This window comes from Haematobia irritans, chromosome 5 (assembly GCF_050003625.1).
Source record: "Haematobia irritans isolate KBUSLIRL chromosome 5, ASM5000362v1, whole genome shotgun sequence".
Classification (NCBI taxonomy): Eukaryota; Metazoa; Arthropoda; class Insecta; order Diptera; family Muscidae; genus Haematobia; species Haematobia irritans.
This window is the reverse complement of record NC_134401.1, coordinates 143,493,135-143,509,670: the sequence shown is the minus strand read 5'-3', so window position 1 is coordinate 143,509,670 and position 16,536 is coordinate 143,493,135. Positions and strand designations below refer to the sequence as shown.

General features: G+C 24.3%; 1 protein-coding gene across 1 annotated transcript in view; it reads left to right on the top strand.

The window, feature by feature from the left end:
• robo1 (roundabout guidance receptor 1) overlaps window positions 1-16,536 on the top strand; it is a 291,324-nt gene that overhangs the window by 123,719 nt on the left and 151,069 nt on the right. The window contains 2 exon segments of the mRNA XM_075308740.1: window positions 10,564-10,685; window positions 14,152-14,332. Coding sequence (XP_075164855.1) covers window positions 10,564-10,685; window positions 14,152-14,332 — 303 coding nt within the window.

The following is a 16,536-nucleotide window of genomic DNA, read 5'->3' as shown; positions in this document are numbered from 1 at the left end:
AAGTTTCCTTAAAATTGCTTCAGATTTGAATGTTTCCCATATTTTTTTACTAACATTGTGTTCCACCCTAGTGCATTAGCCGACTTAAATTTTGAGTCTATAGATTTTGTAGAAGTCTATCAAATTCTGTCCAGATCGAGTGATATTTAAATGTATGTATTTGGGACAAACCTTAATATATTGCCCCAACACATTTGACGGATATGATATGGTATCGAAAATTTAGATCTATAAAGTGGTGCAGGGTATAATATAGTCGGCCCCGCCCGACTTTAGACTTTCCTTACTTGTTTTTTAATTGAATCGATCAAAACTTTAATTGAAACATGAAGTTGATTGCCACAAATTAATTGATTTTGCAATAAAAATCAATTATGTTTATTAATTGAATCAACTAAAAAAAATAATTGAATGGGCTAACGAAACCAATTTATTCTGTAACATAATTGCTACTATCATTTGTGAATGAAGGATTAATTCAATTTTTTTCGGTAATATTTTCTTAAATTTAATTATTTTTCTTTTATGAATTAATATTACCCATTTTTATGTGTTTTTTTGTGGGTGTATTTTTAGTTTTGCATTCAATATTTTTCTACTCCGTGCTTTTCATGTCTATTAACTTGGCTATTTAAAGCCATGCAATTGGTTGTTATATGGTTTGTTTAGTTGGATATGAAGTTCTGTTTTTTTTTTAGTTTTTAATATGTATGCACAAACATTTTCTCAGAAGAGTTGGGCGGAGGTGTAAGAAAATTAAATCCATAACCATAAAATGCTGCAAATACTTGTAAAGAAACTAGGTGTGTTTATTAATAAAATTTGAATTTTAATAAATTATAATTATAAACAATTTGATATAATAATATATAAGCATATAAATTAAGAAATTAGTGTAGGGAAGGAAAATATGTAATATATGAAGGCTTCAGACTAGAGGTGTGCACGTGAGTAATAGTTTACTCACACTCACGACTGAAACATCATACTAACGCAAGATATTTTTTGGGTAGGGCTCACGCTCACACACACTCACGAAAAGAAAATTTGTACTCACGCACACTCACGCACGAAAACATCGTGACTCACGAAAAATACCGTGACTCACGAAAAATATCGTGACTCACGAAAAATATCGTAACTCACGAGAAACACCGTGACTCACGAATAATACCGTGACTCACGAAAAATATCGTGACTCACGAAAAATACCGTGACTCATGAAAAATATCTTGACTCACAAATAATTTTATGATTAATTTACCTTACCGAAGTGTCTGAAAACATGAGCATTATTAAAATCGAGAGTGTTATTAACATAAACTCTTAACATCCCAGGTGGCACTAAAATTGTAATTGAATTTAACTCTTAAGCGTTTTATGTTGGTGAGCAGGAATATTTTCGTGAGTGTAATTCGTTACTCACGCGCACTCACGAAGATATTATTTTCATGACTCACGGTCACGCACGACATTTTGTTTTTTTAATCAACCTCACGCACACTCACGCTGTGTGCGTGAGTGTGCGTGACTCACGCACGAATCATGAGCGTGACTCACGCACGAATCACGAAAATTTTCGTGAGTCACGACAATTTCGTGTCACGTGCACACCTCTACTTCAGACCTATAGACGTATATAGAAATGGCAAAATTACTTTGTGGGTCTTTGTGTTATATCCATTTATGAATGAATATGAACTCAAGAAAATTAAATAAATAATTCTATAAAAATTATAACTATTTTTTCTCAATACAATAGCAATATATAAATGATTAATTTTAAGATGTTAATCTTTTTTTTAAGAGTAGCTGCATTGAGTGATAGAAAATTAGTCATTATTAGTTTCAAAAAACTTTACAATAATTAATATATGGTGAATTTTATCGCCAGATTTTTTTTCTCATAAATGTTCTCTCACAAACTTGTTGCAAAGCCTTCTCCCCTACAAACAAATAAATTACAATAGCTACTAAATAGGTCCCCCATCTAAATCATTGGACCATTTTGTAATGGTGTTTGGATAAACATTAAAAATGTTCTTTTTTACACGAGGGAGTCATCATTCCCTAGCCAATCAACCGAATGTGACACATTTATTAGTTTTGTCATTTGATGGACAGCTTTTGTGGCAATGTTTGATTTGCTTCTCTATGTCAAGATGCTTCATATCCATAAAAATTCAAATAAGCTTATTTTCATAGTAAGTTTTTCTTTTTTAGAGAATGATGATCTTATTCCTTATTTCAGCATGTGTTCTTTGGCGATAATTTTCCTCGAAGAGAACAAACACCAAAATAATCTTCCACATGTTTTTGTTCCATATCAGAGCTATATATAGTTCATTGTAATATTAACCAACAATATGTTTCATTTTGGAAACCAAAAGTTTTTCCCTCTTGTATTTGGTTTTGCGTTTCAGTCATATATGTATGTATGTGTGTTTGAAAGAATTTAAAGTTTTAGTCACACTTTTGAATTTTTATGAGTTCGTGCCGCTATGCAATTTTTTGTTAAAACATTTGTTGGTAATTAAAATGTCGGAAAAAACTACAAAGCCATGAACATAATAGCCAGTAAGTGTTAAACAAAGTAATTTACCAAATCTATATTAAATATATAGTTTTTCAAGATCTATATATAAGAGAACATGTATCATAAACCTTAAGTAACCCCTATATTAAGACTTGTCAAAAGCAATAAAATCTATTTTATTACCATATATGTTTTTGTGTACATAAGAACTTCTTCTAGCCATCCCAGTTATGCCTTAAAGTAGGCTTCAGAAATTATTTAATTAAATGAGTCAAATATGTAATTTTGAAAGATCTTCTATTTACATGAAAACTATTGTGCACACATAAGTAACAGTAAAACTTCTGCGACCACAAGAACATTTTGAACTCATATTATATTTTAATTAGTATTTATTAATTGTTATTGTTACATAGAATCATGTTTTCGAGAAAACAAATTGCTTTTATAATAATAATAGAAGAACCCAATTCCCTTTCCATACATATTTCGAAATATACCTAAAATTTCCTTGTGTGCATTTAGAGTTTTTAAGAAATAATGTTTTCCAATGCTTAAAAAATATTTTATTAATAATATTAGTTTTTTTTGTCGTATGGAAGCAGCTCATACTAGATACTTTCTTGCAAATGACACCAAAGACACAGCCAACCCTCCCTGGCTTGGTCAATCCAGACTTGGCCAGTGTTTCTGGCAGCTCACCGCATTGCCAACATTACTGTTTTTACTTGACTTAGTCGTCAGTGATCCACTTTTCACCGTCAGTCATCAGCCGCTTCAGAGATGGATCGATTTGTTGCAATTTGCAGATGGAAATTTGGTCCATGACCTCATGTTAAGTTAACTAACAAAGTTCTAAACCATACAGTTCTAAATATTTGTTTTTTCTAGAAACAATTTTTTTTATAAAATTAAAAAAAAAAAAAATTAAAAAATTTCTATAAGAATGTAAAAAAATATTTATATAATTTTGTTGTCAAAATTTTATTTCTACTGAAAATTTTCTCAAAACTATTTCTATAGAAAATTTTCTCAAAATTGTATTTATATAGAAAATTTTCTCAAAATTTTATTTCTATAGAAAATTTTCTTAAATTTTTTTTCAAAATTTTATTTCTGATTAAATTTTATTTCAAACTTATGTTTCTATAAAATTTTTTACTCAAAATTTTATTTTTGTAGAAAAATTTATTTGATTATTTTTTATACTTAGACATAAGTCGTGTAAGGAGAAAGTCTATTACTTTGTAAAATATAATATCTCGCTGAAGATGATCACCGATGGTGTATCGAAATATCTGAGAATAGCAATATTTAAATAATATAGCAATGAAAAACAACAACACCACCAGCATATTTCGTTAGTCCATGCCAAACGAATAATCCCAAAATTTTATTTCTATACAAAATTTTGTCAAAATTTTATTTCTACAGAAAAATGTGTCATAGTTTTATTCCTATAGAAAAATGTGTTATGGTTTTTTTTCTATACAAAATTTTGTTGCAATTTTATTTCCATAGAAGATAGGATCAAAATATTATTTCTATAGCAAATTTTTTCAAAATGTTATTTGTATAAAAATTTTTCTAAAAATTTTTACTTCTATAGAAAATTTTGTCAAAATTTTATTTCTATAGAAAATTTTCTTACAATTTTATTTCTATAGAAATTTCCTCACAATTTTATTTCTATAGAAAATTTTCTTAAAATTTTATTTCTATAGAAAATTTTGTCAAAATTTTATTAATATAGAAAATTTTGTCAACATTTTATTTCTATAGAAAATTTTGTCAAAATTTTATTTCCATAGAAAATTTTCTCACAATTTTATTTCTATAGAAAATTCTCTCAAAATTTTATTTCTCTAAAAAATTTTGTCAAAATTTTATTTGTATAGAAAATTTTGTCAAAATTTTATTTCTATAGAAAATTTTGTCAAAATTTTATTTGTATAGAAAATTTTGTCAAAATTTTATTTCTATAGAAAAATTTCTCAAAATTTTATTTTTATAGAAAATTTTGTCAAAATTTTATTTCTATAGAAAATTTTGTCCAAATTTTATTTCTATAGAAAATTTTGTCTGAATTTTATTTCTATAGAAAATTTTGTCAAAATTTTATTTCTATAGAAAATTTTGTCAAAATTTTATTTCTATAGAAAATTTTGTAAAATTTTAGCTTCTATAGAAAATTTTCTCAAAATTTTATTTCTATAGAAAATTTTCTCAAAATTTTATTTCTATAGAAAATTTTCTCAAAATTTTATTTCTATCGAAAATTTTCTCAAAATTTTATTTCTATAGACAATTTTCTCACAATTTTATTTCTATAGAAAATTTTCTCAAAATTTTATTTTTATAGAAAATTTTGTCAAAATTTTATTTCTATAGAAAATTTTGTCAAAACTTTATTCCTATCGAAAATGTTCTTAAAATTTTATCTCTATAGAAAACTTTGTCAAAAATTTATTTCGATAGAAAATAGAAAATTTTCTCAACATTTTATTTCTATAGAAAATTTTGTCAAAATTTCATTTCCATAGAAAATTTTGTGAAAATTTTATTTCTATAGAAAATTTTCTCAAAATTTTATTTCTATAGAAAATTTTCTCAAAATTTTATTTCTATAGAAAATTTTGTCAAAATTTTATTTCTATAGAAAATTTTGTCAAAATTTTATTTCTATAGAAAATTTTGTCAAAATTTTATTTCTATAGAAAATTTTGCCAAACATTTTTTTCTATAGAAAATTTTGTCAAAATTTTATTTCTATAGAAAATTTTGCCAAAAATTTTTTTCTACAGAAAAATGTGTCATAGTTTTATTTCTAAGTTTCTATAGAGATATAGTGTCAGTTTTATTTCTATACAACATTTTATCACAATTTTATTTCTATAGAAAATTTTGTCAAGATTTTATTTCTATAGAAAAGTTTGTCAAAATTTTATTTCTATAGGAAACTTTGTCAAAATTTTATTTCTATAGAAAATTTTGTCAAAATTTTATTTCTATAGAAAATTTTGTCAAAATTTTATTTCTATAGAAAATATTGTCAAAATTTTATTTCTACAGAAAAATGTGTCACAATTTTATTTCTATAGAAAAATGTGTTGCAGTTTTGTTTCAGTACACGATTTTATTTTTATAGAAGATTTGGTCAACATTTTATTTCAATAGAAAATTTTATCAAAATTTTATTTCTATAGCAAGTTTTTTCAAAATTTTATTTCTATAAAAATGTTTACTTCTATAGAAAATTTTGTCAAAATTTTATTTCTATAGAAAATTTTGTCAAAATTTGATTTCTATAGAAAATTTTGCTAAATTTTTTTCTACTGAAAAATGTGTCATAGTTTTATTTCTGTTTTTCTATAGATATAGTGTCAGTTGTATTTTTATACAACATTTTATCACAATTTTATTTCTTTATAAGATTTTGTTAAAATTTTATTTCTATAGAACATTTTTTCAAATTTTTTTTCTATAGAATCATCAAATATGTATGTGCTTAAAATTAATTAAAAAAAAGGTAAAATTTATACAAAATTTTCTCACAATTTTATTTCTATAGAACATTTTGTCAAAAAAAAAATTTTTTTTTTTTGAAACCTTGTCAATATTTAGAAAAATTTCGAAAAATATTAAAAGAAATTTGGCATTTAATACTGCTTGAATTTTTTTATTGCTTTTTTGATTTTGATGGAGTTTGGACTTTATCTCAATCGTTGGCATTGCCAAAACATACATTAACCAAATTTTTTGATATCTGAATGCGAACATATTGACAATATGAAAAACATAAGAAAAAGTCAAAATATATGCCGGGATACATAGTCAGTAGTACATTCTCTTTCCTTGTATCTTTTATCCATACGAATGACTTGTCTTGACAACATGTATCGTTGTTGTCGTCATCTTCGAAAGTATCATCAACATCATCATCACCATGTATCATACATGTTTTCCATATGAGTTTTCTTTTCTTTGTTTTTTGCAATAGTGATCCGTCCGTCTGTCTGTCGCAGTCGGTCAATTCATCCATCCATACATGATGCCATACTCAATGTTCAACCAAACTCTTCACATGGTTGGTTAAACCCACCAGAACTCAGTGGTTGTCCATGAAGAGTAAGCAGAAATATGGAAATGAAAGAAAATGGTATCCTTTTAACATTTTTAATGATCAATTTGTAGAGTATGATATTTCTATTAAACCATATACGACATAGGCCCATACAAGCATATCCACCAGTGTCACCATATCTCCCAACATCCCCAGCGCTGTCATGGCAAAAACGGTGGCAAAATATGCATAATGTCCCATGAATGAGAATGACAATGTTTTGTTTCGACCAGGAAGACCAGGAAACCCCTCTCACCGCCTGCATTTGGTGCTGTGGACCACAGTAGCGCGCATTGCTGCTGCTGCTGCTGATGATGATGATTACTTGTGTGATGTTCGTTCTTTGGTCTTCTCTTCTGGCCGCCTGACTTTTGTTCCTGAGACATTATCATAGTAGAAAATCATGTTGGAAAAACGTGTAGACACATTGTATTGACGAATACGTGTATGAATGAAATACCTGGTTTCAAAAGTGTGTCTCTTTGACTATCAGCTCTCGGCTGTATGCAGGCATCCTCTACCTCAGAATGACTGTGGGTCGGTTTTGTGGTGGCGTTCGATGAATGTGTTATGTTGGCTAATGATGACATTGGTGACATTCATGTTGCTTGCCGCTAACGTGCCTGAGGAATAGAGAACAGTGGAGTGAAACGTTGGAAAATTACTATTCTATAGAAATATTAATTTGCAAATTTGTCTATAGACATAAAACTTTCCGAAATTATTGTAATTTACGAAATTTTCTGTAATGAAATGTTGCCAGAATTTTCTATAGAAATAAAATTTTTGAAAAATTTTTTATAGAAAAAAAAAAATTTGGGGAAATTTCCTATAGAAATAATTTTTCAGAAAATTTCCTATAGAACTAAAATGTGGACAAAATTCTCTATAGAAATATTTTTTTTGCAAAAGTTTTCCATAAAAACAAGATTTTTCGACAATTTTCTATAGAAATAAAATTTTTGGAAAAATTCCTATAGTAATAAAATTTTGACAAAATTATCTATAGAAATAAATTTTTGCAAAAATTTTCTTTAGAAATACAATTTTGACAAAATGTTCTATAGAAATAAAATTTTGACAAAATTTTCTATAGGAATAAAATTTTGCGAAAATTTTCTATAGAAATAAATTATTGTAAAAATTTTCTATAGAAATAAAATTTTTCGAAAATTTTCCATAGAAATAAAATTTTTGGAAAATATTCTATAGAAAAAAAATTTTTTTTTGGAAAAATTCTTATAGAAATAAAATTTTGACAAAATTCTCTATAGAAATAAATTTTTGCAAAAATTTTCTATAGAAATAAAATTTTTCGAAAATTTTTTTATAGAAGTAAAATTTTCCGAAAATTTTCTATAGAAATAAAATTTTGCGCAAATATTCTATAGAAATAAAATATTGCGAAAAATTTCTATAGAAATAAAATTTTTCGAAAATTTTCTATACAAATAAAATTTTTCGAAAATATTCTATAGAAAAAAAATATTGCGAAAATTTTCTATAGAAATACAATTTCGACAAAATGTTCTATAAAAATAAAATTTTGACAAAATTTTCTATAGAAATAAAATTTTGACAAAATTTTCTACAGAAATAAAATTTTTCGACAAGTTTCAATAGAAATAAAATTTTTCGAAAGTTTTCTAGAACTAACATTTTGCGAAAAATTTCTATAGAAATAAAATATTGCAAACATTTTCTATAGAAATAAAATTTTGCGAAAATTTTCTATAGAAATAAAATTTTGCGAAAATTTATTATAGAAATAAAATCTTGCGAAAAATTTCTAAAGAAATAAAAGTTTGAAAAAATTTTCTATAGATATAACATTTTCCAAAAATTTTCTAAAGAAATAAAATTTTCGGAAAATTTTAACAAAATTTTAAAAAAATAAAAATAATTTTTTCGAGAATTTTCAATAGAAATAAAATTTGTCGCAAAGTTTCTAAAGAAATTAAATTTTGCGAAAATTTTCTATAGAAATAAAATATTGCGAAAATTTTCTATAGAAATAAAAAATTTTGCGAAAAATTTTTATGCAAATAAAATATTGCGAAAATTTTGTATAGAAATAAAATTTTGCGAACATTTTCTAAAGAAATAAAAGTTTGAAAAAATTTTCTGTAGATATAAAATTTTCCAAAAATATTCTTTAGAAATAAAATTTTCGGAAAATTTTGACAAAATTCTCTATAGAAATAAATTTTTGCAAAAATTTTCTATAGAAATAAAATTTTCTATGGAAATAATATTTTTTGGAAATTTTTTATGGAAATAAAATTTTTCCAAAATTTTCTACAGAAACAAAATTTTTCGAAAATTTTCTACAGAAATAAAATTTTTCGAAAATTTTCTATAGAAATAAAATTTTGCGAAAATTTTTCTATAGAAATAAAATTTTGCGAAAATTTATATAGAACTAAAATATTGCGAAAATGTTCTATAGAAATAAAATTTTGCGAAAACTTATATAGAAATAAAATTTTCGGAAAATTTTGACAAAATACTCTATAGAAATAAATTTCTGCAAAAATTTTCTATAGAAATAAAATTTTCTGAAATTTTTCTATGTAAATAATATTTTTTGAAAAATTTTTATGGAAATAAAATTTTTCGAAAATTTTCTACAGAAACAAAATTTTTCGAAAATTTCCTATAGAAATAAAATAAAAGTTTGAAAAAATTTTCTATAGATATACAATTTTCCAAAAATTTTCTATAGAAATAAAATTTTCGGAAAATTTTGACAAAATTCTTTATAGAAATAAATTTTTGCAAAAATTTTCTATAGAAATAAAATTTTCCGAAAATTTTTTATGTAAATAATATTTTTTGAAATTTTTTTATGGAAATAAAATTTTTCGAAAATTTTCTACAGAAACAAAATTTTTCGAAAATTTCCTATAGAAATAAAATTTTTCGAAAACTTTCTATAGAAATAAAATTTTGCGAAAAATTTTCTATAGAAATAAAATTTTGCGAAAATTTTCTATTGAAATAAAATTTTGCGGAAATATTCTAACGAAATAAAAGAAATAGAAATATAGAAATAAAGTTTTTCAAAAATGTTCTATATATAATAAAAAATAAAATATTTATATAGAAATACAATTTTTCGAAAATTTTCTAAAGAAATAAAATTTTCGAAAATTTATATAGAAATAAAATTTTTTGAAAATTTTCTATAGAAATACAATTTTTGAAAAACTGCTATAGAAATGAATGCTGCTTTCACCACTGTTTCATAAATGTAGTAATTTTGAATCCATTGTGGATGAGTGCAGGCCATTCAGCGTTGCTGTTTCTAATAATTTGCTTAACATGATTATCAATTGTTATTATTTTTTGTGGTCTAACCGAGCATAGTGATTGTCGTTAGAGGATTCCGTGCCTGTCTGTTAGCTAGCTAGTGAAACAAGCGAAAAAAACGTGATACTCATTATAATGAGCTCTGAAGGAGGGCATACTTAGCAATTTCCATATTATTTGGGTTATTGAGCATATGACAAAGCCCGATATGGTGTTAATTGAAAAAATATGGGAATGTATTCATTGAAATTACCCCAAAAAAATGGTAATGAGCCATGAGTGGAGTAAATTTTAAATTATTTTTTTATGTTCGTTTTGTAGAGGGATTTCGAGCAATATTTTTAATACAATGAAATTTAATGATGATTGGCTTTAGCAATTGAAATCGCTTAGTCTGATTGAGTCACACGTTTTTTTTTCGTCCAAGATTTTATTATCTACTATCTTTTTGGATTACACTTTTATTGGTCATTCCGCCATATCTTATGGATCAAATAAAATCCTTAAAACTTTGGGAGCTGTTTATTTTTTGTGATTTTCCCACAAACCGCAAGCAATTTTGACATTAATTTTTATCTTTTTTTTATTGCAGCTCAATATCAATCGCCGCGCATTATTGAACATCCAACAGATTTGGTGGTGAAGAAGAATGAACCTGCTACATTAAATTGCAAAGTTGAGGGTAAACCAGAGCCAACAATTGAATGGTTTAAGGTAAGTTTGAAAAATAAGAGAATTGAAAGAGTACAGAGTTAGCATTTTATAAAGAGGGGGAGAAATTTGTTGATGTTACTTCAGCTAACATATAAGCCCCACAAGTCCACTTTGAAGTAGGAATCGGTCTTAAGAGGGTATAGGTGGGATGTATTAAAAAAACCCAAACAATTTACATATTACTACATCCACAGTTGTCTAAAAAGACAAGTCCTTATGTTCGCTTACACCGAACGCAAACAGCAGGGCTTTCGGACGCATGGCATTTGGTTGCCTTGGCAACTGTTAACATTTTTCGAAATTTTTGGAAATTTTTCTATAGAATTAAAATTTTTGGAAAATTTTCTATAAAAATAACATTTTTTGAAATTTTTCTATAGAAATAACATTTATGAAAAACTTCAATAGAAATAAAATTTTTGAAAAAGTTTTTATAGAAATAAAAATTGTGGAACACTTTCTTTGCAAATAAAGAAAATTTTACATAGAATTTTTGGAAAATTTTCTCTATAGAAATAAAATTTTTGGAAATTTTTCTCTATAGAAATACATTTTTTAGAAAATTTTCTATAAAATTACAATTTTTGGGAAATTTTCTATATTAATAACATATTTCTAAAATTTTCCGAAATTTGCTCTATAGAAATAAAATTTTCTGAAATTTCATCTACAGAAATAAAATTTTTGGAAAATTTTCTATGGAAATGAAATTTTTGTAAAATTTTCTATGGAAATAAAATTTTTGAAAATTTTCTATGGAAATAAAATTTTCTATAGAAATAAATCTTTTGGAAAGTCTTCTATAGAAATAAAATTTTTGGAAAATTTTCAATAGAAATAAAACCTTTGGAAAATTTTCTATAGAAATAAAATTTTTTAGAAAATTTTATTTTCTATGGAAATAATTCAATTGAAATAAAATTTTTGAATATTTTCTAATGAAATAAAATTTTTGAAAAATTTTCTATAGAAATAAAATTTTTGAAAAATTTTCTATAGAAATAAAATTTTTGGAAATTTTTCTCTATAGAAGTAACATTTTTACAAAATTTTCTGTAAAATTAAAATTTTTGCGAAATTTTCTATATTAATAACATATTTGAAAATTTTCTCTATAGAACTAAAATTTTCCGAAATTTGCTCTATAGAAATAAAATTTTTCTATAAAAACAAAATTTTTGGAAAATTTTCTATAGAAATAAAATTGTAGAAAAATTTTCTATAGAAATAAAACATTTGGAAAAAATTGTATAGAAATAAAATTTTTGGAAAATTTTCAATAGAAATAAAATTTTTGGAAAATTTTCTATAGAAATAAAATTTTTGAGATTTTTTTGGAAAATTTTCTCTATAGAAATACAATTTTTGGAAATTTTTCTCTATAAAAATAAAATTTTTAGAAAATTTTCTATAAAATTAAAATTTTTGGGAAATTTTCTATTTTAATAACATATTTCAAAAATTTTTGGTTAAGCTACACTTGTAGTTTAGTCAATGCATGGCTTTAAGCTGAGATCAAAAAAAAAAAAAAACAATAATTTTCCGAAATTTCATCTATAGAAATAAAATTTTTGGAGAATTTTCTATGAAAATTAAATTTTTGTAAAATTTTCTATGGAAATAAAATTTTTGAAAATTTTCTATAGAAATAATATTTTTGAAAAATTTTCTATAGAAATAAAACTTTTCGCAAATTTTCTATAGAAATAAAATTTTTGGATTTTTTTTTGGAAAATTTTCTCTATAGAAATAACATTTTTAGAAAATTTTCTATAGAAATAATATTTTTGAAAAAATTTCTAAAGAAATAAAACTATTGGAAAATTTTCTATAGAAATAAATTTTTTTGGAAAATTTTCTATAATAATTTTTGGGAAATTTTCTATATTAATAACATATTTCAAAATTTCTTCTATAGAACTAAAATTTTCTGAAATTTGCTCTATAAAAATAGAATTTTCTGAAATATCATCTACAGAAATAAAATTTTTGGGAAATTTTCTATAGAAATTAAAGTTTTGGAAAATTTTCTATGGAAATAAAATTTTCTATAGATATAAAACTTTTGGAAAGTCTTCTATAGAAATAAAATTTTTGGAAAATTTTCAATAGAAATAAAACCTTTGGAAAATTTTCTATAGAAATAAAATTTTTTGGAAAATTTTATATAGAAATGAAATTTTTGGAAAATTTTCTATGGAAATAAAATTTTCAATGGAAATAAAATTTTTGAAAATTTTCTATAGAAATAAAATTTTTGAAAATTTTTCTATAGAAATAAAACTTTTGGAAAATTTTCTATAGAGAAAATTTTCCAAAAATTTTATTTCTATAGAAAATTTTCCAAAAGTTTTATTTCTATAGAAAATTTTTCAAAAATTTTATTTGTATAGAAATGAAATTTTTGGAAAATTTTCTATGGAAATAAAATTTTCTATAGAAATAAAATTTTTGGAAAATTTTCAATAGAAATAAAATTTTGTGAAAACTTTCTATAGAAATAAAATTTTTGAGATTTTTTTGGAAAATTTTCTCTATAGAAATACAATTTTTGGAAATTTTTCTCTATAGAAATAAAATTTTTAGAAAGTTTTCTATAAAATTAAAATTTTTGGGAATTTTTCTATATTAATAACATATTTCTAAAATTTTCCGAAATTTCATCTATAGAAATAAAATTTTTGGAGAATTTTCTATGAAAATGAAATTTTTGTAAAATTTTCTATGAAAATTTTTATAAAATTTTCTATGGAAATAAAATTTTTGAAAATTTTCTATAGAAATAAAATTTTTGAAACATTTTCTATAGAAATAAAACTTTTGGAAAACTTTCTATAACATTAAAATTTTTGAAAAATTTTCTATAGAAATAACATTTTTACAAAATTTTCTATAAATTAAAATTTTTGCGAAATTTTCTATATTAATAACATATTTCAAAATTTTCTCTATAGAACTAAAATTATCCGAAATTTGCTCTATAGAAATAAAATTTTCTGAAATATCATCTACAGAAATAAAATTTTTGGAAAATTTTCTATAGAAATGAAATTTTTGGAAAATTTTCTATAGAAATAAAATTTTTGGAAAATTTTCTCTATAGAAAAAAAAATTTTTTTTTGAAAAATTGTCCATAGAAATAAAATTTTTGGAAAATTTTCTATAAAAATAAAATTTTTGGGATTTTTTTTATAGAAATAACATGTTTCAAAATTTGCTCTATGAAAATAACATTTTACGAAATTTGCGCTATAGAAATAAAATTTTTTGAAATGTCATCTACAGAAATAAAACTTTTGGAGAATTTTCTATAGAAATACAGTTTTTTTTGAATATTTTCGATTCTCTTACCTTAATAATCTACATTTAGGGTATTCTCGATATTTTTAGATTTCTAATGTGACCAAGATTTTTGTATAATTTTTTTAAAATTAATTTTTATGTTTTTCCCCTCTCCCCCTTACAGGATGGTGAACCCGTCAACACCAATGACAAGAAATCACATCGTGTCCTCTTTAAAGATGGTGCCCTATTCTTCTATCGTACTGTACAAGGCAAAAAGGAACAGGATAGTGGCGTCTATTGGTGTGTGGCCAAAAATCATGTTGGCAAAGCAGTGAGTCGTCATGCCACTCTGCAAATAGCGGGTAAGTGTTGAAATACAAAAAGAAACAACGAAATAACTCCAATTCAAAACTAGAAAGAAATTCATTCAAACATGCTTTAAAAAGCCGCTAATGATACAGGGAATGTTTACCACTTAGCAAGTGGCAAATAAGCAAATTAACACTTGTTTTTTTTTTTTGTAAAGGAAAAACCCATTAAAAAATCTCAGCAAGCAAGCAAAGTGTGAAAAACGCTTAGGAACAACATAAAACAAAACAACAAAAAGGAAAGGAGTAGGAACAAACCATAAAACATTTTGAAAATATTTATGTAACTTTTGTGAAAAAAAAACACATTATAGCTATTGAAAAATCAATGCAAAATTCCCTGAAGAGGCAGTGTCACCATGATTTGCTACACGACAAAAAAGCGGACAGTACATAGTACAAAAAAAATCACCAACATTTTTCTAATTAAAATTTGAATTGAATTTAAAAACAACAGATCAATTAAATTTTTTTTTAACCCATCTGAGTTTATTTCAAACGGCAAACAATCATAAAAATTTTATTTACATTAAATTTTTAATTGTATCAATTGGTTTTTTTAATGGCATTGACAATATGAATTTATTCATAGCCTATATGATATTCTTTTTATACACTGGTGGAAAAAGAAACTTCGTTATATTAACGAAATTTGTCATTAAAATTGGGACAATGAAACATATGCGTTAAATATGAAAATTTTCGTTATTTTAATGAAATTTCCATTCATCAACGAAACATTTCATACTATTTACGAATGTTTTCATTATCTTTATGAAAATGTTTCATAATGTCAATGAAAATTTTTTCCTTTGGCTTAATTTTAATGGAATTTTCTTTTAAGGTAGATATCAAATTTTATTTTTAATTGATATCATATCATAAAATCAATGAACATTGTGGACACGTTCATTGATTTTATGATATTTTTCATAGTATTTATAAATAATTGGGTTTATTTTATGATGTTGTACATACATTCTTCTACAAATATTATTTCACAAATATGTAGTTCATAGCATATTGTATCCCAGCAAAAAAAAAGAAATTGGAAATTTAAAAGCACTTGCAAAAAAGTCCTCCCAAAGATGTTCTTTATTTTAACTACTTCTACTACTTTATTTTAACTACTACTACACTTCTGTTTTTAATCTGTTTTTAATTTATATAAATGACATAGGTAAATTGCAGTTATATGGGAAGATGTTTATATATGCTGACGACATATACTGACGACATATACTATATCCATATAAACGTGAAGAAGGTATTAGGCCTTATATGGAGATAGATTCCGCTCTAATATTGGAGTATGCTCGTGTTAATAAACTTTTCATTAATGCTTCCAAGACGAAATTAATACGTTTCAGGCCACGATTCCGATTTAGTGATACGTTTAGAATAAATGTTGATGGAAAAGAATTAAGGGAGACAGGCTCACTGACATATTTAGGATTACGATTACAAAGCAATTTAGCATGGGATCTACATATAGGATATGTGAAATCCAAAATTGCCCCAGCTGTTGGTATTTTGCGAAAGTTTAGGAACAAATTTGACCAAAGGACTAAGCTTTTAATTTATCAGGCAATAGTATACAGCCATTGTAACTATTTGGCTATAGTTTATGCGTACAAGAAAAGTGCGGAGTTAAACACTCTGCAAATAATGCAAAATAAGGCGTTGAAAGGGATGGCAAACTTGCCAATAGGATACCCAACGCTAAACCTGTATATGGATATTTTTCCTCATATTTTACCAATTCATGGAACTTATAACCTTCAAATATTGTTATATGTATTCAAATGTTTGCATCAAATAGGACATCATACAATTTCTTTCTTGTTCAATAGTCATAACATTAACACACGTAATAATAATCTGCTAAATGTTGTTCTATGCAGAAGTGAGACAACTAAGCAAAGAATTGAATATTCTGGCAGTTTAAGATATAATAATTTGCCCAGTGAAATCAAGTCTGTTTCAAATATTTCTGTTTTTAAGACGAGAATAAAGGAATTTTTAGAAACCAAAATTGATGAGCTCCTAATATAATTGTAGTTCTATCCTTGAGTTTTTTTTTATTTTATTTTTATTATTTTTATTGGAATTAAAAGTTAAAAAATAAAGTTTATATAATAAAATGCCTTAATGGCGCTGAGGCCATACTAAGAAATTTGTAAATTTATAACGTTTTA